Here is a 24,702-nt window from a genome sequence, read left to right on the forward strand (position 1 = left end):
TGAATGGTGTCACTTCTTGGAATCCTTCGCAGATTGTTTCCTTTGAAGCAGCGCTCTCGCACTCCCCTGCTCGTGTGTGTGTGTGTGTGTGTGTGTGTGTGTGTGTGTGTGTGTGTGTGTGCCTGTCTGTCTGTCTTTGCAGTCCATCTGTCTGTCTGTCTTTGCAGGCTTGTGGATCCACACTCCCATTCCGCATCCCCTGTCCCAGGGATCTGCCTTACACACTGCTGTGCCTGGGCACAATGCAGGCCCCTATGGGCATCTGGCCACTGAAACAGGTGAATACAGCGAAATCTAAGTTGAAACCTGAAGGCCACGGAGAACCAGACTGACTATGGAGTCAGCGTTGTCTCTGAGATCCGTGCCTACCATTCTTTTGTAAGACCAGTGCATCTTGTTTTCCGGATGACTTGAGTGTAGAGTAGAGCATTACTGATGAGAATAAATTTCGGGGAGAGTGACACCCCCAGCATCTGAATGAGATTAGATCACCTCCCAGGGTCCCGACGCCTGCCATTCATTTGAAAGGACACGGACATATGGTTGTTTTCAAGGTGATGCCAACAGTGAAGGGGCGCAGAGCAGGACACACGAGATAAATTATTACAGGAAACAGATTGCGGGGATAGTGACACCCTAGTGCCCAGATGAATCTAGGGCGCCTCCCAGTCCCACTCTGGTGCCTGAGCCGCGAGGGAGAGGCGGAGGACACTGGGCTCGCGGCTGCAGGGCCGCTCACCCCCATGCATGTAGCCGCGCCGGCACCCGCCCATCACCGCCGCTTCCGCAGCCCTGTAGTCCCGACGTGGCACCTCCATCCCGGGTCTGACGCTAGCGGCGCAGCCAATGGCGGCGTTTGCGGGGCGGCGTGCGAGGCCTCCGGCCGCCAGAGGGCGCTGCCCCGAGCGTCGCGGGCTGGCAGCCGCCTTGGGTCGCCCAGGAAAGCTGCGAGACTGAGGGCGACAGCGGGTGAGCGCAGGTCCGGCTGTCGCCTCCGATCCCCGCGCAGTCCGCGTCCCGGTGCTGCCCTGCAGGTGAGGGAAGGGGACGCGCGGGCACCCTGCGGGAGGCTCGCGCGCTCCTCGCCGTGCGCGCGGCCACCGCCTCGTGCCCACGCGCGGCCGTTAACGGACTCCCGGCGGGGGAGGGGCGCGGGCCCCGGAAGCCGGCCGGCTGCGCCGGGATCCCGCCGAGTCGCAAGCGGGGGGCGCGCGCGGCGGCGGCGCCGGCCACCCGGATCGCTTGTCCGACGTCCGCGCAGTCGCTTTTGGTGGTTTTACATTTTGTTATTTCCGGGTGTTAGGTGGTCACGGGGATCCGTGTTAATTAGTGTCTCGGTTTGGGGGTACGCACGATGCCTGCCGAGTGCGCGCTCTCCGGTTTCGGGTTCATCCCTTGCGGGGTTTGCGCGCGGTGCACCCCACATATGGGTGGCGACCGGTTTCCGGTGTTCAGCAGAGGTGCGGGGATTGCAAGTGGGTTCTCGGTTTTTCTTTCCCCACCCTTCAAGAATAGAGACCTGTCAGTTCCCATTAGAGGGAATTTCCGGTTTAGGGGTGGTCACCGCAGGGGTGTGGTCAGGCTGGTAGGTCCTGGCTAGGCCCAAGGGGTGGTGCCTGTGCTCTGATTGGGTGAATTTATTCCGGGGTTGGGCGTTTTCGGGCCCCCAGATTTAAGGATCAGAGAGGGTAAAGGTGTGGGGTATTGGTGAAACCAGACCTGCGCTGTCCGCTAAGGTGGTCACATCGAATGTGGCAAGACTTTAGAGTTATTCTTCTGGTTTCTCTTTCTTCTTTCTTTCTTCCTTTCTCTGTCTCTCTCTCTCTCTCTCTCTCTCTGTCTCTCTGTCTGTCTGTCTGTCTGTCTGCCTTTTTTTTTTTGAGACAGGGTTTCTCTGTGTACCCTGGCTGTCCTGGAACTCACTGTAGCCCAGCCTGGCCTCGAGCTCAGAGATCCACCTGCCTCTGCCTCCCGAGTGCTGGGACTAAAGGCGTGCGCCACCACTGCCTGGCTCTGGTTTCAATTTTAAAGTGTGATTTGGGAGAAAAAAAAAAGAAAAATGATCTCCTTGCTAAGCTCTTACTTATTATCAGCATATGTTTAGCAGTGTGTTAATTGAGATGATACCTGTTGTGGCCATGTTAGAATAAAAACAATCTGGTCGGTTTCTTTTTACTTTCTTAGTATGGCCACTTGGTAATTTAAAATGGCTTGTACAGCTAGCATCGTATTTCGATTGGACAGCGTTCAACCGAGCGTCGGATGGGGGAGGGGCTGGGAGCCCCTGCCATCTGCTCTTCCTTATTCTCTGTAAGTGGCTGCCTTTCCTGGAGGACTTCAAGGAAATCAAAGGGTATTTTCACCCTCAGTTGAACTGAGCGGAGCTGCTCATTGTGTGTGTGTGTGTGGGGGGGGTGGGTAAGGTTGGGATGGTATTCTTCATCTGTGGCCTAAAGTGCTTGGACAGTTTACTCTGTTGCCCATCAGTGTGAGCTTCGGGTGAGGATCAGATTGAGTATTGAAGTTGAATATTGTCAATATTTAGATATTTAGAGAGGGGTGTTGTGCAAAGAGCAAGGTGATTTAGAGTCCTCCAGATGAACTGGGACACTCCTTCCTTGCTCCTTGTTCTTGTGAGTTTTGGTAGGGGTTATGTTCCGACGTCACTCCCAGATCTACTGGCAACAATGTTCATTCGCCAGCCAGCTGCCAGGCCTTGAGTTGTTAATAGTGACTGAGTTTGAAACCTGCTGATTTGGGTGTGTTAAATCCATTTGTAAGTGAAGAAATTGGTTGTTTACTGTCAACTGTGGAAATAGTTTGAATAGGCAGTTAAGAAGGAAATAAAAACATGTTTCTGCTCTGTTGTCACAAATACTTGAAAATGGGTTTTCTAGGCAGAATACCATGTGAGGAAGCTTTTGTCTTCTAGATAATACCTGATTGCATTTTGTCTCAGCAAACCCACACTTTTCTCCATAATCTTCAAATGTAGGGTGCTATGGTCTCAGCCACTTGTCATAGTGAAGTTGGAGGGAGGAGTTGTTCATGTGCACGCTCTCTCTCTCTCTCTCTCTCTCTCCACACACACACACACACACACACACACACACACACTCACTTTTATTTTTGAAACACCACCCACCGTGCCAGCTGGGCATCAGACTGGGGTCATCAGTCTTGACAGTAGTAACTTTACATGCTGCACCATCTTGCCATCCTCTCATGGCTTTCCAAGTGATTTCATTGATACATATTTTTTAAAAAATGAGGTACTCGCCGGGTGGTGGTGGCGGCGGCGGCGGCGGCGGCGGCGGCGGCGGCGGCGGCACACGCCTGTAATCCCAGCACTTGGGAAGCAGAGGCAGACAGATCTCTGTGAGTTTGAGGCCAGCCTGGTCTACAAAGCTAGTCCAGGACAGGCTCCAAAGCTACAGAGAAACCCTGTCTCGGAAAACAAAAAAAAAGGTACTCAACCTTGCCAGGTTTTACCCCAACAAAAAATTTGTAAATTTGCTTTTTAATTCTCCAAGTTCAGCAATGTGTTGTCTAGTTTATTTAGTAAGATCATGAAGCTTCTGAGCCAAGGAATGGTGAGAGGCGAAAGTTCTGTTTCACAAGCAAGAGAGGATGTGACTTTGGAGCTGGGGGTTGCTTGGGCATGTCTCATGAGAAGACAAGGGGTGTCAGCTCTTGAGCAGCAGGGCCTCCTGGGGATCTGGGGTGACTCAGGTAGATTATTTCAATCTTCTGTTGAATAATCCCAGATTTGCACATGAAGATGCAGGGTTCCCTGTGATCTGCTCTGCTTGACTGGAGGTTGCTTCCCAAGTTTACAGAATCTGGAATCTCCTGGCAGTTTCAAAGTTAACAGTTCCCATGGGGGAAGGGAGGACTTAGTCCAAATTAGGAGTTACCTTCCTGGTGCTGTTCGGCATAGCCTCCTCCAGATTTCAGAAAGTGAGATTCTGTCTCAGGGAGAGAACCTGGTAGCAGGAAAGAGAGAAACCTTTTCAGGGAATGGAGAAGCTGTTTCAGGAAGGGAGAAGCTGTTTAGCAAGGTTTCTCTACCTGGATTGCAGCAGGCAGGGTGTGGCATTTTACCCTCTTGCCCAGGGCTGGATAAGTGTTTGAAGAATCAGCTAGTGTATACTGTTTCAAGAAAGATTCAGAGCCGGGTGGTGGTGGTGCACGCCATTAATCCCAGCACTCAGAAGGCAGAGCCAGGTGGATCTCTGTGAGTTCGAGGCTAGCCTGGGCTACCAAGTGAGTTCCAGGAAAGGTGCAAAGCTACACAGGGAAACCCTGTCTCGAAAAACCAAAAAACCAAAAAACCAAACCAAAACAAAACAAAAAAAACCAGGGGTTGGGGAGTGGTGGAGTGCTTGCGGGTGGGGGGACACCATGGGGAAACAAACAAAAAAAAAAAGGTTCACAGTAACACTACTTGAACCATTTGGTAGTTTGGTTTTTTGGGTTTTTTTTTTTTTTTTTGGCTTTTTTTCTCTCAAGACAGAGTTTTCTCTGTATAACTGTGGCTGTCCTGAAACTTGCTCTGTAGACCAGGCTGGCCTGGAACTGAAAGAGATCCTTCTTCCTTTGCCTGCTGAGTGCTGGGATTAAAGGCGTGTGCCACTGCCAGTGGATACTTTTTTAAAGCAAAATTACAATAATACTAGACTGCTTTTTCCTGCACCCCTTTAAAATATCTTTTATTTATATTTTGACAATTTCATATACATATATCTTGTCTCTTGATCATATTCCCACCCGGGATGCTTTACCAGTCTCATAATGATAGTTGGATCAGGGCCAGCTGGTGGTCTATTTGTTATCTTGGAAAGAAGGTTGCATCACATGAAGTTTTTGTTTTTTTTTTTTTAAGATTTATTTATTTTATGTATATGGTGCTTTATCTGTATGTATACCTATCTGCCGGCAGAGGTATTCATATCCCGTTACAGATGGTTGTGAGCCACCATGTGGTTGCTGGAAATTGAACTCAGCACCTCTGGAAGAGCTTCCAATGCTCTAACCTCTGAGGCATCTCTCCAGCCTCCCCCCGCCCATGAAGTATTTGTATCTGAATATGTTCTGGCTAAGCATCGTCCATGCAGGTTTTCTTCTTGGGCATGGCCTGACCCCCTCAGCTTGAGTGCAGATGCTCTAAATGATTGCTATGATCTTGTCTGTGTGCACATGTGTGCACAAGCATGTTCATTCCATTCCTCTTGGGTGACTATGAAGTGTCCACCTGTGTCTGAGCCCAGGCCACCTGAAACAGGTGCTGGTCCTCCTTCAGCAGCCTGGGGTAGGTACTTGGTGCAGAATAGTGAGCTTTACAGGTGTCAGGCTAGCTTTGGAATCTAGCTTTGTGCCCTGGGTCCATTCTCTGTCTAGGGTCCTATCTTTGTATCCACCTAGTACCTGTCTCTGAGTTCATCAAGGTCAGATGACACACTACAGGTGAAGCTCTCAGCACAGCCCGTGGCACCAGAGGGTGGCAGCTGCTGGTTCTGTCTCATTATGTCATAATAACATCTCACTTTTCCTGGGATCTGTTCATGGGAGCTGATTTCTCCCTATGGTGTGGAAGGTAAAAGGCCATGAATTTCACCATACTGGCTTTGTACTAGACTGAAGGACGATGCCTTTCAGCTAGCAGACACTGACTGAACAGGGAATTAGGATGGGGATTCAGGGGGCTTTTTCCCTCCTCACATAACTTCCGGAAAATAACAAAAATTTTAAACAACTGGTCTCTGAAAGAGGATATTCTAGCTTGTTAGAGTTTAGTTAATGAAACTAATTCCTACTTAACTGAGTTTTCTGTTTGGATGTGTACTGCTAAAAGCCCTCCTCCATTTATTTCTTCTAACCAATTAGAAGTGTTGGTGTTGGAATGCATTGCCATACTCCTTGGGGTGTCTCTATGGTTTCGGGTTCTTTGTGGCTGTCTGTTTTCTTCTCACTCCCTAGTGCTTTTGTCCCTGTCTTGCTCCTCACGTGTGGCTGCACCAATCATTTTCTGTTCGGACACCCCCACCCCCGGGTTTCTCTGTGGGGCCCTGGCTGTCTAGGTTAACTCCTTCTGTAGACCAAGCCTGCCTCTGCCTTGCAGCCACTGGGATCTAAAGGTGTGCACCACCACCACCCGCTCCCTCCCTTCTCTTGCTTCATCTGTTTGCTTGTTTCCTTGATTGTTTGTCTTGAGACAGGGTCTCTTTCTGTAGCCCAGGCTAGCCTGGGGCTCTCCATCTTTCTGCCTGCCTCCTTTGTGCTGGGGTTCAGATGTGGGCCACCATGTCAGGCTCATTCTACTTTGTCTTATGAGCAGTTGTACATTGTTCTGATGTAACTGACCTTGGGACTCTTCATGAAACAGGCTTTTTACACTTGACTACTAGGTTCATCTTCATCCGACTGTTTAGTAAACTAGTTCCATATGTTGTTCACGTACTCAGGACCAAGAGACAAGGCCCTGTTTAAGTAACCAGTACAGGTCAAGGCAGGCATTGTGGCAATTTAAGGTGATAAGGGAAGGTCCCAATGTGTCTTTTAAGCCAAGACTCCAGGATGAAAAGGAGCCAGCTCTGTGGAGGATTGGGATGTACACTGTGGGCAGAGAAAATAGCAAGCGCGATGCCTCTGAGTATAGAGTGCTTAGTCAGTCTCACAACCCCCAGAAAGCCTGTGTGGCCTAGAGGAGGAGTGGTGTGCAGGGAGTGGGAAGGAAGGCTCCTTTAGTGCATAGCGAGGAAGCAGGGTTTTCTTCTAAATGCCTTGGGAAGGCACTGACGGGTTCTACCCAGAAGCACAGTGATGAAGTTGGGGTTCTTACTGACTTGAACCCCTGATGCTTTTGTCTCCAGAATAGCTAGGATTACAGGAGTGTGTTACTACTCCCAACTCCTAAATTATATTATGATAAGAGCCTTCCTTTCAGTGTCCTGTTCCCACGCAGGGAACAGTGGCTAGGGAGAGGACAGTGAGAGCCCTGGGATGCCCTGCATGTGTTCTGATGTTCTGATGCTGTCATTAGTGGGATTTGAGAATTGGTAGGATGTGGAATTGTGAAAGAAAGAACAGTCTACACTTTGGTTTCTGATTGGAGGAACTGGCTAGGTTTGGGAAGAGAATATACAGTTAATAGGGCCAATTAATTTAATTACCTCAGCAGTTAAGAGCATTTGCTGCTCTTGCAGAGGACCCAGATTTAGTTCTCAGCATCCACGTGGTGGTGTACAACTGTCTGTAACTCCATTTCCAGGGGATCCAGTGCTCTCTTCTGATCCCCAAGGGCACCAAGCATGCACATAGTGCATGTAATGTACATAGATGCAGGCAAAACACTTATGTACTCCCCCCCCTCCCCCCCGAGACAGGGTTTCTCTGTATAGCATTGGTGCCTGTTCTGGATCTCGCTCTGTAGACCAGGCTGACCTGAATTCAGAGAGATCTGCCTGCCTCTGCCTCCCAAGTGCTGGGATTAAAGGCGTGTGCCACCACTGCCCCAGCTCCTAGAATTTTCTTTATGAAAAAGATGACCGGTGGTGTGTTAGTGTGGACTAGATAGAGTTTTTACTAAATGTCTGGGTAGTGTTACTCAGCATACACATTCCCTTTACAGAGATGAGAGATGCTGTCACATTCATGTGATGCCCTATGTGCCAGTTACCTTGCAAGGTTGTTAACAGCAGGATGTGCACACCAGGGCTTGGGCAAGTTGTGGTACAACCTAGTCATGGAACATTGTGTATGGTATGTGTAGGTAAATGTAGAATGTGCTGAGATTTGTTGCTTAGTGCAAAAGGCCAAGTGCAGAACATGCTAATAGCCTTAGTTTGAACAAAAAAACCTGCGCAATTTTTTTGTTTCTGTTTTTCAAGACAGGGTTTCTCTAGGTGTAGCCCTGGCTGTCCTAGAACTCACTCATAGACCAGTCTTGCCTCAAACTTAGAGATTAGTCTGCCTCTGCCTCCCAGGTGCTGGGATTAAAGGCATGAGCCACCAACTGCCTGGCCACAAAATGGTTTTTTTAAATTTATTTTATTTTATTTTTTTGGTTTTTTTCAAGACAGGGTTTCTCTGTGTAGCTTTGCGCCTTTCCTGGAACTCACTCTGTAGACCAGGCTGGCCTCGAACTCACAGAGATCCGTCTGCCTCTGCCTCCCGAGTGCTGGCATTAAAGGTGTGCGCCACCACCACCCGGCCTAATTTTAAGAGATAATTATAGACTCACAGGAAATCACAAAAAGAGGACATAGAGTCCCATGAACCTTTTACTCTTCTCCTTCTGGTGACAAACACAAGCAGGAAAAAGGCCGTGAGTGTAAGACTGTTTCCCATACATACTGTGCTGACTTCTCATTGACACTCATTTGTGTACACATGTGGCTACATTCTGTGCTGTTTTGTCTAGGGGTGCTGGTTCATAACTAGCACCTATGCTGAGACAAAGAACGTTTTTGGTTTTTTTGTTATTGTTTTTGTTTTTTCTGTGAGACAGGGTTTCGTGTAGTCCAGGCTAGCCTTGAACTCACTGTGTAACTAAGGATGGCCTGAAGCTTTTGATCTTTCTGCTTCCTCCTGGATGTTGGGATTATAGGTGTGTGCCACAGGCCTGGTAGATCAAGGGTTTTCTATAGGGTATCTTTGGCAGGACACACAAGAGACTGGAGGCAATGATTAGCTGCCTTTGGGCAGTGTTTTGGGAAGCAGACATTCCTTTTTACTACCATAGTACCTATAAACAACCTAAGACACCTGTGTGACACCCAAGTGGAACTGTCAGGCAGAGAGCTATCAGTAGTCGGGGGCCTCCTGGTATCAAGCTTGAGTGCTTGCCCAAGGGGAGGCGAGGTGAAGATAGAGTGGCAGTGAGGTGGGGACAGCCTAGTAAGGCCTGAGAGAAGGTGAAGGGTGTCCTGGAGTGACATCATTAGGGAGTGCGGCCCTTGCGTTGGGGAGAAGTGACTGTCAGGTTTGCTCTAAAGAGTGTTCATACTTGACCTGACAGGTGAGATATCATCAGCGAGAAGGCGTTTCCGATCATCTGTTGCCCTGGGGGATGCTGACTTTCTCTCTTTCTTTTTTTTTTTTTTTAATTTTCCCAGATGCAAGAAACCCAGCTGCATAATTTGTGGTAGTGGGGATTGCATTTGTGTTCTCCTTAAGAAGAAAAAAATATTCTCAGCTGGAGATGGTGGGGGCACACCTTTAATCTCAGCCCTGGGGAGGCAGAGGCAGGTGGATCTCTGTGAGTTCGAGGCCAGCCTGGGCTACAGAGTGAGCTCCAGGACAGGCTCCAAAGCTACACGGAGAAACCCTGTCTCGAAAAACCAACAACCAACCAACCAAAGAAACTGAGGCCAGACTTTGACAGGATTGAAGAGCAAGGTGAGCTGGGGTGTGGTGGGCAGGCAGTTGTCACAGTGCTGTCTAATACTCAGGGACTCTGGGGTTTAGTCCCCAGCACTGCAGATAAATACATAATAAAACCACAAACCGAAAATAAGGGGTAAACTGAAATAATTTTCTTTCTTTAAAAATGGAGGTGGGGTTATGTTCTAAGCAAAATGAAATCTGTGGTGGAACAGTGTCTGCATGGGTGGGATAGGAGAGAATGGCTGGGATAGGAGAGAATGTCTGTCTCTTTCCAAGGTACTCACAGAGATCCACCTGCCTCTGCTTTCTGAGTGCTGGGTTTAAAGGCGTGCACCACTATGTCCAGCTACCTAATAGTAACACACATAGCATCCTGGACTACACAATGAGACCCTTTCTCAATGAGAAAAGGGGGTGGGGGAGATAATGATATGTATGCTGCTGAAGGGATTAGGAATGAACTGTAATTTATGTCAAGCTACCCGTGTGTGTGTGTGTGTGTGTGTGTGTGTGTGTGTGTGTGTGTGTGTGTGTGTGTATGTGTGTGTATACGCGTGCGCATTTAGATACCTTGCAGGAATGGTTTTTCCTATCATAGTTTTCTGGGATCAAACTCAGATTGATAGTGGTGGTGGCAAGTTTCTTTCTTTTTTTGGTTTTTCAAGACAGGGTTTCTCTGTAGCTTTGGAGCCTGTCCCTGAACTCGATTTGTAGACCAGGCTGGCCTTGAACTCACAGAGACCCACCTGCCTCTGCCTCCGGAGTGCTGGGATTAAAGGTGTGTGCCACCACCACCCGGCTGATGGCAAGTTTCTTTACCCACTGAACCATCTCATTGTCCCTGTGGCTTACTTTAAATTTGTCAAATAAAGTAAGTTGATGTTAAGATAGGAAAGGCAGGTTGGTAAAGATAGATGTAATAAATATTGAAAAATATTATTTGTAGAATCTAGGTAGTATATACATACATAGTCTTCATTGTAAAAAATGTTTACAGTAAATTTGGAATTCTTTATTAAGATTTTGAACGGGGCGGTGGTGGCACACACCTTTAATCCCAGCACTCGGGAGGCTGGTTGATCTGTGAGTTTGAGGCAGCTTGGTCTACAGAGTTCCAGGACAGGCACCAAAACTACAGAGAAACCCTGTTTCAGGGAAAAAAAAGATTTTGAGAAAAACTGAAAACATGATTGAAAATGAAATGCTATTGCGCTGTTGCTTACATTTATTTATGTGTATGAGTATTTTTCTGGTATGTTTATTTACCATGTGAGTGCCTGGTGCCCATGGAGGTCAGAAGACAGTGTCAGATCTCCTGGAACTGGAGTTACAGTCAATTGTGAGCTGCCATGTAGCTTTAGTTAACTGCCGAGCCATCTCTCTAGCCCCTCACACTGTGTTTAAATATTGCCTGATGTACTAAGCTTGTGGTTATTTGGGGATGAGGGTGTGTTTCTGTGGTAGAGCATGCCTGCCAGGCCTGCCGAATGCGTATGAAGCCCTTGGTTCAGTTCCCCAGCAGGACAAACTAACAACTTTTTGAGCGGGGGCCTATAATTCCCGCATTTAGGTGGGGGAAGCAGGAGGATCAAGAGTTGAAGGCCAGCCTGGACTGCATCTGGAGTTCCACAAAGGTCAGACTTTGTCTCAAAAAGACAAGACAATGACAACTGAGTCTCTGGCCTCAGTTTTCAAGAGGATTTTAAAATTTCTTTCCTTTTTTGGTTTTTGTTTTTCGAGACAGGGTTTCCCTGAGTAGCCCTGGCTGTCCTGGAGCTCACTCTGTAGACCAGGCTGGCCTTAAACTCAACAAAGATCCACCTGTCTCTGCCTCCCGAGGGCTGGGATTAAAGGTGTGCACCACCATGCCCACCATATTTCCTTCTAATCATATGCATGAATATTTAGCTCTTTGCCCTGTGCCCTTTGTAAGAAGTCAGAGTTCAAGGTGTTCTAGCACTTTCTAGGGAAATAGTCTTAAAGCTATTAACCTAGCTGATTATCATTAGCCAGGAACTAAATCCCCATCCCCCCTGAAGAGACAGGGTCTCTCTGTAGCCCTGGCTGTCCTGGAACTCACTCTATAGACCAGGCTGGTCCCACAGAGATCCACCTGCCTCTGCCTCCAAGTGCCAGGATTAAATAGGATTAAAGGCATATGCCACTACTGCCCAGTGCAACAACTCTTCTTTTTTTTTTTTTTTTAATCAAAGATTTATTTATTTATTTTGTATATAGAATTCTGTCTGCATGCTAGAAGAGGGCACCAGATCTCATTACAGATGGTTGTGAGCCACCGTGTGGTTGCTGGGAATTGAACTCAGGACCCCTGGAAGAGCAGCCAGTGCTCTTAACTGCTGAGCCATCTCTCCAGCCCTCAGCAAGTGTTCTTAACATGAACCATCTCACTTACTTCTTGACTAAACTATTTTAAAAGCGGTTTAAAAATTCCAGAAATTTTACTTCATTACGGCCATTTTACTTTAGTGTCGTGAACTTAAAAAACAAAACTATTTGCTTTAACGTGTATGGGTGTTTTGCCTGCACACAAGTATAGGTACCACTTGCGTGCCTGGTGCCAGAAGAGAGTGTCAGCCCTTGGGACAGGAGTTACTTTTGTGAAACACCATGTGGGTGATGGACTTGAGCCTGGGTCCTTTGGAAGAACAGCCAGTGCTCTTAACCACTGAGCCAGCCATCTTTCTAGCCCCCAGTGTCAGGGATTTTTTAAAAAACTCATTCTGTAAATTTTCAAAGACATGAAAGCGAATTCCTGTACTTAGCACTCACAGTTAATCAACATTCTGCCTTTTCATTCTGATTCTCCTCTTATAAGTTGGGGGGATATGCGATTTTTATTTATTTATTTTCAGTTTTTTGAGACAGAGTATAGCCTGGATGTCCTGGAACTGGCTCCATCATTAAAGATATATGCTACCATGCCTGGGGAATATTTGAAAGCAAGTGGTAGATGTCTTTTTTGAGTGCTACCGTTACAGTATCAAAGACAAATTCTTAACACTTGACAGTGTTGGAAAGACCAAAAAAGATGCATGCCAGTCAGCCTCTGGGCATCCAGTCCTGTGCATCAAATGACATGACAGTGGCAAGCAGTAGTGAAGCCAGAGCAAGTCAGCTGCCTGCTTGAGGTGTCTCCAGGTTTGAACACATGAGCTATGTGCTAAGGTGCCTGCTTCATTGTAGGTCTCAGTTCTCAGCCAAGGGTGATTCAATGCCCCTTCCCCTGCTGTCCCCCCACCCAGGATGTTTGCTACTCTAGAGTTCTCTTTGATTGTCATACCTGGTAACAAGAGAGACTTCTAATCCCCAGCATCGGAGGACACTGTAAATGAGCAGCTATCAGACACTGAGACCGGAAATCTAGAGTGGGGGTCAGGAAATCCATATTTTAAAGTTGTATGTGTGTGGGTGTTTTGGCCATGTATGTCTGTGTACCACATGCATGTAGTGTCTGAGAGGGACTAGAAAAAGGTTTTGGATTCCTTGGAACTGGAATGGTTCACAGATGGTTGGGAACTGTCAGTGTGTGTGCTGGGAATTGAGTCCTGGAAGAGCAGCCAGCTCTCTCCCCCACTGGGCCATTTCACCAGCCACCGGAAATCTGTCCTTTATCTCAGTCCCTTTTCAGGGCTTCTATTTAACTTGCTGGGAACTGCTCAGTGAAGGTTGGTCAGAGGGATGGATAGCAGTGGCATGAAGTCACTGTGTTTAGATCTGTCTATACTGTTGTAAGGGTTAGCTCAGAAGCTCTCGCTCTGCTTTCTAGGATGTCAGATTCCCTCCGAGGCAGGGGAAGTAAAGTTTTCCCTTGTGGAGATCTTCCAGAAGCTGAGCATGGCTGAGACTGTTCTTGCTGCAGCTCACACATGCAGGTTGACGGAGAAGAGACAAAACCTGTGTCAAGAAGGGGATGCCTTTGCATGTGAACTGTTTAGGAGGGGCACACAGGATCAGCAGAGTCACGTACCTTGACCAGTCTAAAAATAGTGTGCTGTGGACACAAGACCACAGGAACCCCAAAGAAAGGCCTAGTGGCTCCTCAATGTCCAAGGCCTTTGGAGATGGGTGTGTTCTACCCCGAGTGAGGGCCTAGAGTTATGGATTTGTTTGTTTGTTTTTTAATTTTCAAGACAGTTTCTCTGTGTAGCCTTGGCTGTCCTAGAACTTACTCTGTAGACCAGGCTGGCCTTGAGCTTACAGAGATCTGCCTGCCTCTGCCTCCTGAGTGCTTAGAATTATGGATGTTTTAGTGGGAAATCCAGAATTGCTGGCTGGCGGTGTAGTAATTTTGTGCCTTGTTTCTTTACAGATTGCTCAGTTAGCAAGTGGATGTGCGGGGTAACATGTCCAGTGTGTCTGAGGAGAGAAGAAAAAGGCAGCACAACATTAAGGAAGGTCTACAGTTCATCCAGTAAGAACTTGACACTTGATGGTCCCCATGTGCTTGTCTGATGGCCACTCCTGTATTATGTATGGAGTCCATACATGGGGAAAGTCAGAGGTCTCTTGGTGTTTTCTGTTAGGAGACAGAATCTCACACTGTAGCCCAAGAAAGCCTTAAAGTCTTAGCAATCTTCCTGCTTCAGCCTCACAAGCACTGGATTATAAGCATGAAGCACCCCCATACCTAGCAAGCCTGAGAACTGTCATAGTGTTCAGGTTGGGTTGGAAATGACATTTTCATTCCAGCATTTTTTTCTCCCTTGTCCTTTTGGATATTCTTTTTGTTGTTGTTGTTTCTCAAGACAGGGTTTCTCTGTGTGGCCCTGGCTGTCCTGGGACTCACTTTGTAGCCCAGGCTGACCTCAAACTCACAGAGATCTGCCTGCCTCTTCCTCTCAAGTGCTGGGATTAAAGGTGTGTGTCACCTTTTGGATATTCTTATATTCTTCTTATTGTTGGTTTTTAGGGCTACAGCCCTGATGTTGTAGCCCTTTCCCTCAAATTTGACTGAAGAATTTGGATGTGTTCCTATAAGAAGCATTCTGGTGAATTAAACATCTGGAACGAACATCTGTAGCACAGAAGGCTTTTGCTGTCAGGCCATGCTGTTAGGGACAGCACCAGTGGCAGACAGCTTTTGCTTGGGGACATGTCCTGGCAGAAGGGTCTCTTTGTTCCTTCTGGGGAGGAGACACTGATCAGCAATAAATCGGATCAGAAAGTGTCAATTTTTAATCTTTTTGGTATTTGAAGAATTAGGTCTTTTTTGAAAAGGAGTAGATTTGAAAGAGAAGTATTGTACTTAAGAAAACGGTGGTTGCCATGGTAGCCCATACCTGAAATACCTCAGCACTTGTAATTCCTGCACTCAGAAGCCAGAAGAGAGTGTTGGGTCTTTGAGCTCCCATGTGGGTATCGGGAACTGAATCAGGGTTCTCTGCAAGAGCAGCAAGTACTTTTAACCACTGAGCCATCTTTCCAGCCCCTAAAAAGTACAGTTTAAGATAACTTCTGGCTGAATAATGCTGATAAGGAGCCTGTCATGGTGGAGGGAGCATTCTTGTAATCCTAACACGTGGGAGGTGGAGGCAGGCTGATTTCAGTGCGTTTTGTGTCAATCAGGGATACTGTCTCAGAACAAATGAACAAAACTTGTAATAGATCTCAGTAATTACAATAGATTTGTTTCTTCTTCTCAGGTCTCCGCTGTCATATCCAGGGACCCAGGAGCAATATGCGGTAATGACATTGGGAAGGGTTGTGGCTAGTCACAGTAGCTCAAGAACTATAATCTGCAACATGATTTGGCAAACCCTGGCCTTGTTTGTCACACCTGACCTGACCAGCTGTCCTCTTTCACAAATAAAGCTTTATTAGAATACTGTAGCCACAGCCATTTGTTTATGTATTCTCTGTGGTACTTTCGTGACACAGGACAGAACTTCAATGTCCCACAGTGCTTTAAATGCTCACTTTTTGGCATTTATAGAAAAAGCTTGCTAGCCTCGTCTATATAGTACAGCCTTTGGGACATTTTTGGACACTTGTCTTGCATTTTCTTTCCTGTGTTAGTGTAGTCTGAGTTAGTATGGATTTTGAACCCTCTGCCAATTAACTACTATTTTAAATTCATTTTATTGATTGATGGATTGATTTTTTTAAAGATTTATTATGTATACAGTATTCTGCCTGCATTTGTCCCTGCAGGCAAGAAGAGGGCACCAGATCTCATCACAAAGTGGTTGTGAACCACCATTTGGGTGCTGGGAATTGAACTCAGGTCCTCTGGAAGAGCAGTCAGTGCTCTTAACCACTGAGCCATCTCTCTAGCCCTGATTGATTGGTTTTTTGAGACAGGATTTCTCTGTGTAACAGTCCTGGCTGTCCTGGAACTTGCTTTGTAGACCAGGCTGGCCATGAACTCACTGAAATCTACCTGCCTCTGCCTCTCAAGTGCTGGGATTAAAGGCATGCGCCACTATTTTGTCAAAAATAAGTGGAATGGAATTGAACAGAGAATGTGGGTGTCATCTCTCTCTCTCTCTCTTTTTTTTTTTTTTTTTTTTTTTTTTTTTGATAAGTCCTGGCAGCACTGAAGGAGGGTTGTTTAGAGAGTGGGAGGGAAGAGCTGGGATGAACTGGCCAGACATAGGAAGAAGAAGGCCACTCCTTTGGGCCTTGGACTGTAACACTGTGGCTTGGAATCTCTGAAGGTGTGTGTTTCCAAGTGTCCACATTCCTCCTTCCCTGTGTTCAGTTCCTCCTCTTCCTCTCCTCTCCACACTGAGGAGAGTCTTAAAGTATTTGAGCTGAAATACCTGGAGAAACCCTTTTGTTTTTCCACATGTGGAACTGGGGCCCCAGAGGTTAAGGGGCATATCACAAGCTATATCAGGCGTTAATGCCTGCTTTGTTCCTTAGCAATCTAGTCAGTTTAAATGTGTGTATTAGGACCAGAAAAGTTATCTGACCTTATGATAGAAAAGGTACATATCAACAAATGGGTGTAATCACTCAATAAGTAAATTACTTAGCTTCATCCCCTAAATCAGGAAATGATCTAAGCAAATAGCTTATAAAAGAAGAAATACAGGACCAGAGAGATGGCTAAGCACGTAAAGGCACCAGGCACCAAGCCTAATGATTTGAATTTTTTCCATGGGTCCTGCATGGTGGAAGGAGAGATCTGATTTTCCTGAATTCTTTACCCCCATACATGCACGGTGGCTTGTATAAAACCGCTCCTCCCAGCCCCCCACAAATAACAATGTTTTAAAAGAAGAAATGTAAATGATCCATAAAAATGTGGAAAGGTTTGACTGAGTTGGTAAAGACATGCAAATACTAAAGGGTACTATGCATGTGTGCATGCTGACATGCACATGCTCCCTAGTGTGCTGCACAGCAGCAATGGAAGCATTATTACTGTTGCCTTGTCAGAAATACTCATCAAAGACTTAAACTAAAGCTGGTGTTGGTACTCTGAGCTCTTGGAAAGCAGAGGCAGGAGGATGGCAGTAGACTTGGAACCATAAATATTAAATGTACTCTCTTGACTGAGGACTTGCACCAAGTGTCTTATTACCTGCACAGAATCAGAGACACACATACACTTACAAAGTGCTTTTAACCTTTTTTTTTTCCTCAAAAGGAGAGGGAGTTTTCTTTTGCAGAAGTAGACAAGATGAACTTCCTAGCAAGGCAGCAGTGACAGCTTTCTTACAGAAGTTCTGCCCTGCTGTCCAGCAATGCTTTCTGAAGTTTTAGGCATTATAATGGTATTTACTTCTGTCTTACCTTGTTCTGGCTTCAAGAGGTAATTTTCTCTTTTTAGGTATATTTGCATGCTCTTGTGAGAAATCTTTTTAATGAAGGAAATGATATTTATCGGGAATGTGATTGGAGTAGCTCTCTAAGTCAGTACTCAGAAGCTTTGAGTATAGCTGATTATGCAAAGTCTGAAGAAATTTTAATTCCCAAAGAAATCATCGAAAAACTTCATATAAATCGTATTGCCTGCTATTCTAATATGGTGAGTTGGAAGTTTTAAAATTAAAAGTCATTTTCCTGAGTTTTGTCCTAGACTAGATGTGGAACCTAGCACCTGTGCTTTCCAGGCCTTAGCTTGATACTGGGGTATCTACCACTGAGCTGCACCCTGGCCCTCTAGTGCTGTTCATGTGTACTTGTGGATAGCTGATGTTGCTTTCTGTAATGTATTCCTGATAAGCTATTTGGAAGTTACATTATACTTTTAAAATTGACATATCAATCAGCATTGGAGATTTGTGGGGTACCATGTGATATTTAGTGATGTGTGTGTGTGTGTGTGTGTGTGTGTGTGTGTGTGTGTGTGTGTGTGTACACATGTGTGTACACACTGTACAGTCTTCAAATCAGGGTAAGAGTATGGGCAGTCCCTTTTCTTCTATTTTTTTAATTTTCTTTTTACAAAGAATAGTTGTTATAGCTCTGTAGTCTTGGAGGGCTTCCAGGTGCCAGCCAAGAGCAATAGCTTGCAAGGTAAGTTTGCAGTATTTTTGTTATTTATTTTTATTTTTATTTATTTATTTACTTAGTTTTTTTAAAGACCAGGTTTCTCTGTGTATCCTTGGTTGTCTTGGAACTCACTCTGTAGACCAGGCTGGCCTCAAACTCGGAGATAAATCTGTCTCTGCCTCCCAAGTGCTGAGATTAAAGGCGAATGCCACTACCACCTGGCTGTTTTTTGTTGTTGTTGTTTTTAATATTTATTTATTATGTATACAGTGTCCTGCCTGCATGTGTCCCTGCTGGCCGGAAGAGGGCACCAGATCTCATTACAGGAGGTTGTCAGCCACCATGTGGTTGCTGGGAATTGAACTCAGGACCTCTTAACCGCTGAGCCATCTCTTCAGCCCCCTGGCTGTTTGTTGTTGTTGTTTTTAATAAGTTTTATTTTTCACAGGGCTCAGGATGGAATCTAGGGCCTGCACATACTAGGCAAGCACTCCACCACTGAGTTCTCACCAGCCCCTTTCTAAGCTTGATTTAAATATAGCACACTGCCAGGCAGTGGTAGCACACACCTTTAATCCCAGTACTTGAGACGCAGGGGCAGGTGATCTCTGTGAGTTTGAGGCCAGCCTGGTCTACAGAGGTCCAAGACAGCCAGGGCTACAGAGTGAAATCCTGTCTCAAAAATCCAAAAGGGAAAAAAAAAAGTATACACACATACATACATACATACATACATACACACATACATATATGGGAATTGAACTCAGGATCTCTGAAAGAGCAGCCTGTGCTCTTAACCATTGAGCCATCTCTCCAGCCCCCAAAATAGATTTTTTTAGATTTATTTTGTTTTACAGTTTTTTTGAGTGTTTAAGTGTTTTGCCTGTGTTTCTGTGCAGCCAGAGAGGATGTCAGATCCCCTGGGGTTGGAGTTATAGGCCATTGTGAGCCTCCATGTGGATGCTGGGAATTGAACCCAGGTCCTCTGGAAGAGTGGCCAGTGCTCTTAAGTGCTGATCCATCTTCTCAGCCTCCACATTTGACATTTTTAATGGATTTAAAAGCAGTGATGACAGTGAGGAGGAAAATAGGGTAGATTATGATACTGGAACACCAGCCATGTCCCAGAAGCTTTCTTCCTTGGAGATCTGGGCTCTGTGACAAAGTACTCACATTTGTCTGATATAGGATAGGGAGTATATAGATATTCATGATAATTTCCTACTTTTATATATGTGGAGTATCCTAACAAAATCACTCAAATGAAAAATATCATTGTGAACTTCAAGTTGAGAGTCATAGAATGGGGTCACATTTGTTTTTGTGTATGAAACAGGTATCAGAGATATTAATCATGTGGTTCTGGCTTTTTCTTTTGGCCTTTCCCACCAGGGTTTCCATGATAAAGTTTTAGAAGATTGTAATGCTGTCCTCAGTATTAATGCCAGTAACTGCAAGGCTCTGTATCGGAAGTCTAAGGCTTTGAGTGACTTAGGACGTTACAGAGAGGCCTATGACGCTGTAGCAAAATGCTCCTTAGCAGTGCCTCAGGTATGGAATGGATACTTTAGTTCACTTGTTTGCATCTGAAGTATTTGACTGCTCTCATGTGTCTCCATGGTATGTGAAAGAACCGAGTGGTCATGCAGCCTTCAGCCTGCCTCAGCTCAGTGTAATAGCTAATAAATCAAGTGTCTCGATGGAAATAAAACAGCCCTGTTTGCTTGTTTCACTGCAGATATAGTCATGAATGTTGCCTTTTTTAGGATGAACATGTAATAAAATTAACTCAAGAATTAGCTCAGAAATTGGGATTTAAAATAAGGAAAGCATATGTTAGAGCTGAGGTAAGTCAAACTTCTCTCAGGGGGTTTTCATTTTGTTTTATAATCTTGAGTCAGTTCTGTTTTGAACTTGCATTTTCATTATTTTTCAGCTCTCATTGAAACCAGTTCCTGGAGATGGGGCTGCCAAGGTAGGGTTATTATCTGTGCAAAAATCATGCTTCTGAGAAAAGGAGGGTTGGAAGTCTTCGCAAATGTGCTTTTTGTAGTTTTAGTGTGTGTGTCTTTGATGCCTCAGATTTGAAACTGGCCACGGCTTCCTGTCACTTTAGAGAACAAAACAATTAAAATTTAGTCTTAGCCAGCTCTTCCTGCAGGCCACTGGAGCCAGTGACAGGGTGTGAACAGATGCTCAGTTTTCTGTGAAAATCATGGATCCAGGCCAGATACTAGTTTTGAGAGACATTGGAGTTTAAAAAATAAATTAACAACAACAACAGCCAAAGCCAGAGAGATGGCTCAGCAGTTCAGAGCACTGCTGCTCTTGCAGAGTACCAGGGCCCAGGGTCAGTTCACAGCACCCATGTCGTAGTTCACAACCACCAGTAACTCCAATTCCAGAGGAGTTGATGCTGTCTTGTGACCTTCTAGGGCACTAAGCACACGTGTGGTATGCATACATACCTCAATAACATGAAATGAATAAATTTTTAAAATTAAAAAAAAAAAAAACTTTGTCAGTAATGGCTATAGATTTGTTAGTCTCAGGTCTCAGAAGGCAGAGGCAGGAGGATCTCTGTGAATTCAAGACCAACCTGGTCTACATAGAATTCCAGGCCAGCCAGGACTACATGGTAAAACCCTGTCTGTCTGTCTTTCTGTCGCTCTCTCTTCTTGTCTCTGTCTCTCTCTTGAGACAGGGTTTCTCTGTGTAGCTTTGGAGCCTGTCCTGGAAAAAGATTTATTTATTTATTATGTATACAGTGTTCTCTCTGCATGTATGCCTGCAGGCCAGAAGAGGGCACCAGATCTCATTACAGATGGTTGTGAGGCACTATGTGGTTGTCAGGAATTGAACTCAGGACCTCTGGAAGAGTAGCTAGATGCTCTTAACCACCGAGCCATCTCTCCAGCCCTCTTTTTTTTAAACTTTAAAGTCTTGTGGTTAATGGGATGGCACTAGCCATTGTGAGAGGCTGGTGGATGGGGACTAGATTAGTCCCTAGTCTTCTCTAACTAGCCTTTGAGAAGTGCATGTCTGCTAGAAGTACACAGTGTTTCCCAGTATGGCTGTGCAGTCTTGTGATCCCAGGAGAGTGAGGCGAGCGAGGACAACACAGATCTGTCTTCAAAAGAAAGTATAAAAAACCAGGTCTGATGATACCTGGTAATCCCAGATATGGAGGCAGGAGGACCAGAAGTTCAAGGTCTCCGCTTGAATTCTCAGCTACATTCCGAATTTGAGATCTGCCTGGGCTGCATGAGATTGTTTCAAAAGAAGAAGAAGCATGGCATGGTGGTGCACACCTTTTAACCCCAGCACTGGGGAGGCAGAGGCAGAGGCAGATGGGTCTCTCTGAGTTTCAGGCCAGCGGGGCCTACGTAGTGAGATCCTATCTCAAAACAACAAACCAAAAGGGTAGGAGATAAGTGGTTTGAATGTTCTTTTGATTTCTAGTATCATTGTCAAATGTCTTTGCAAATCTGCATCTTTTTTTTTTTTTTTTTGAGACAGGGTTTCTCTGTGTAGCTTTGGAGCCTGTCCTGGAGCTCGCTTTGTAGACCAGGCTGGCTGGGAACTCACAGAGCTCCACCTGCCTCAGCCTCCCAAGTGCTGGGATTAAAGGTGTGTGCCACCACCACCCGGTTTGCATTACTCTTTTAAGATAAGTTTTTCAGACTGCTTTAGAGTTTAGGATCCTGAAAACATGATCACTATTGCTTTAATTTCCAGGCTGTGAACTATTCTGTGGAAGATATTGAGCCAGGTATGTTTTTTACTTGTCATCTTAACCTTCTGAAATATACCTGCCAGTTTGCCCATTTTAGACTGTGTTTATTATATCATATTGTCAGGTGAGATTGCTGTGTGATGAAAGCAAGACTGTGACTGCTTTCATGTCCTCTGTTATTGGCTATTAGCACTCTTATTTTGTAATATAGTGGCAAATTTTGGAGTGAGCAAATTTCTATGTCTGTTACAGATTTATTAACCCCAAGGCAAGAAGTGCTTCCGGTTGTCTCCTTTCCTACATCCAGTTTTCCTCGTGATATTGGGAGTGAGCTGGCCTCAGTTCCTGTTATGCCTATAACTTCTGTTTTGCAACTGCAAGTGGATGAGAACCCACTGCCATCCACAGTGTTTGCAAATGGAGGGAAGGGCCCCTTCACACTGCCAGACACCTTTGTAGATGATGGAGACATTGTCCTTGGGGATGACATAGATGATCTCCTTGATTCGGCCCCAGAAACAAATGATGCTGTCATGGTGAGTTAGTTTTCCTTTTAAAGAATGTGGGTGGAGGGTTGGGGATTTAGCTTAGTGGTAGAGTGCTTTCCTAGCAAGTGCAAGGCCCTGGGCTTATCCTCAGCTCAAAAAAACAAAACAAAACAAAACAAAACAAAACAAAAAGAATGTGGGTGATGGTGTATGTGTGGTGGTGTGTGTGTGTGTGTGTGTGTGTGTGTGTGTGTGTGTGTGTGTCTGTAAGAGAGAGAGAGAGAGAGACAGAGACAGAGACATATGTGCAGGCCAGGAGAGGTGTCAGATCCTGTGGAGCTGGAGTTACAGACAGTTGTAAGCCACCCCATGTGGATGCTGGAAACAGAACTCAGGTCTTTTGGAAGAGAAATGATCTTAACTGCTGAGCCATCCATCTCTCTTGCTCAGTTTAGTTTCTCTTCTCTCTTTCTTTTAAAATTTTTATTTACACTTTTAACAGAGGTTCTAGGGATTGAACTCATGTCCTCTTGCTTATAAGGCTAGCACTTTACCCATTAAACCATTTCCCCAGCCCTACTCTGTCTTCTCAAGGACATAATGCAACATGGAAGATAACTTTGTGTTGCTTCTAGGATTCCCTTTTGCTTTCTGACCTTGACATTTTCTTTGCTTCTTCTGAGGAGATAACAGATAACTCAATAGCATGGTCATTGCTGAAATAAGAGTGTGCTGTCTAGAATCTGGTCAATGTCTCTGGAGTGGAAAGGTTCATAACACTCTGATAGACAATAGGCATGTGAGGACTCGGGCGACGGCTCAGGGAGTAAAGAGCTTGTCGCAAAAGCATAAGAACCCCAAAAAGCCAGGTGTGGCAGCACCAGCTTGTACCGCAGAGCTGCGGAGGTGGACATGGAGGACCCCTGGGGCTCACTGGCCAGCTAGCATAGCCTTGTCTGTGAGCCCCAGGTCCCAAAAGACAAGGTCAGGGAGTTCCTCAGCAATGATACGTAAGGTTGAGCTTTGATTTCTGGCTTCATGTATATACTCAGGAAATGTGCCCCCTCCCCCAATTAAAAAAAATAAATCTTTTGCCAAGTGGCACACGCCTTTAATCCCAATACTTGTGAGGCAGAGGCAGGAAGATCTCTGTGAGTTTCAGGATAACCTGGTCTATATTAGTAGTTCCAGTCCAGCCAGATCTACATACTGAGACCCTTTCTCAAAACACATACACACACTCTGTCTCTCTCTCTCTCTCTCTCTCTCTCACTCACTCACTCACTCAATAAACGTGTGTGGCTATCAGATAATACGTAATAACACACATACTCACTCCAACTAAACATGTGTATACATAGATACACACATACTAGATAATACATATATAATAGCACACACATATTTGTGTGTATGTGTTTATATGTACACACACACATTTGTATGAGCTGGAGAAATGGCTCTTCCAGAGGACCCAGGTTTGAGTCCTAGCACCCACATGGCAGCTCACAGCTGTTTATAACATCAGTTCCAGGGGATCTGATGCCCTCTCTGGCCTCTGCAGACACTGCACACATATAGTAAACACATACAAATATATATACATACAAATTAGTTCCCTTCAAAACATTAAACCTTATAACAAGAAATCCACAGAGTCTGTTTAAAGGACAAAGAATTCATTAAGGGGAAAAACTCACATACAGGACAGAATTGACACAGGTTCTGGAACACCTGGATCACTCCCGCATCCAAGTCCCACAATGGAGATGGAGCCTAGAGAGAGCTGCCTGCCTGCATCTCAGGTCTTAGGGGTAACTGAGAGGCCAGGCCCCAGGGGCATGTACTTCAAGGTCATAGGCAGGTGGGGCAGTTACCTGCTGTATCTCCAGGGGCTGTGCTTCAAGGTCAAAGACAGAACAGCTACCCACTACAAAACCTTGGGCTGGAGAGATGGCTCAGCAGTTAAGATCTCTGGCTGTTCTTACAGAAGACCCAGGCTTGATTCCTAGCACCCATATGGTGGCTCACAAATGCCTATAACTCCAGTTCAGAAGACCTGATGACTCTTCTGGCAGGCAAAACACTCACATATATAAATAAAGGTCTTCTAAAAAAATTAAATCTTTTTTTAAGTCTTAAGTTTACTCAGTGGGTAAAGCACTTGCTATGCAAGGACCCGAGTTGGACTCCTTGGCACATACATGAAAAGTAGGCGTGGTGGTCCCTGCCTGTAACCCAGAGCTAGGGAATGCATGCCCAAGTGATCTTCAGGGGCTGGTTGGCCAGGCAGCCTAGCTGAAACAATAAGCTCTGGGTTCAGAATGAGGTAAGGCCATTGAGGACCAACCTGGTCCACACATGCCACACATGCATATACCACACACATGATTTCTGTCTTTTTTACACATTTGTGCACATGGGGGAGGTGAGAGGACAGTTTGCAGGAGTCCTAGGATCTAACTCATGACGTTGGGTTTGACAGTGAGTGCTTGCTGCCCCGTCCCCCTTTTAAAACAAATTTGACACGTTTAAAAATAAATACAAAATAAATAAAAGTGTGTGTTCAGGGCTAAGAAAGTAGCTATTGATTTTCTAGCATACATGAAGCCCTGGGTTCCATCCTCA

General features: G+C 45.6%; 1 protein-coding gene across 3 annotated transcripts in view; it reads left to right on the plus strand.

The window, feature by feature from the left end:
- Window positions 1-906: 906 nt before the first annotated feature.
- Zc3h7a (zinc finger CCCH-type containing 7A) overlaps window positions 907-24,702 on the plus strand; it is a 41,681-nt gene continuing 17,885 nt past the window's right edge. For 2 of the 3 annotated variants that reach the window (XM_036195751.1, XM_036195753.1), the window contains exons 1-9: window positions 907-1,034; window positions 13,718-13,819; window positions 15,051-15,090; window positions 17,186-17,383; window positions 19,243-19,401; window positions 19,617-19,697; window positions 19,787-19,825; window positions 21,589-21,622; window positions 21,839-22,122. In XM_036195751.1, coding sequence (XP_036051644.1) covers window positions 13,752-13,819; window positions 15,051-15,090; window positions 17,186-17,383; window positions 19,243-19,401; window positions 19,617-19,697; window positions 19,787-19,825; window positions 21,589-21,622; window positions 21,839-22,122 — 903 coding nt within the window. In that variant the 5' untranslated portion in view covers window positions 907-1,034; window positions 13,718-13,751. Of the gene's footprint in view, window positions 1,035-9,324; window positions 9,400-13,717; window positions 13,820-15,050; window positions 15,091-17,185; window positions 17,384-19,242; window positions 19,402-19,616; window positions 19,698-19,786; window positions 19,826-21,588; window positions 21,623-21,838; window positions 22,123-24,702 lie in introns of those variants that run through there. The other variant, XM_036195752.1, reaches the window with a different exon arrangement.

Source organism: Onychomys torridus, chromosome 8, assembly GCF_903995425.1.
Source record: "Onychomys torridus chromosome 8, mOncTor1.1, whole genome shotgun sequence".
NCBI lineage: Eukaryota > Metazoa > Chordata > Mammalia > Rodentia > Cricetidae > Onychomys > Onychomys torridus.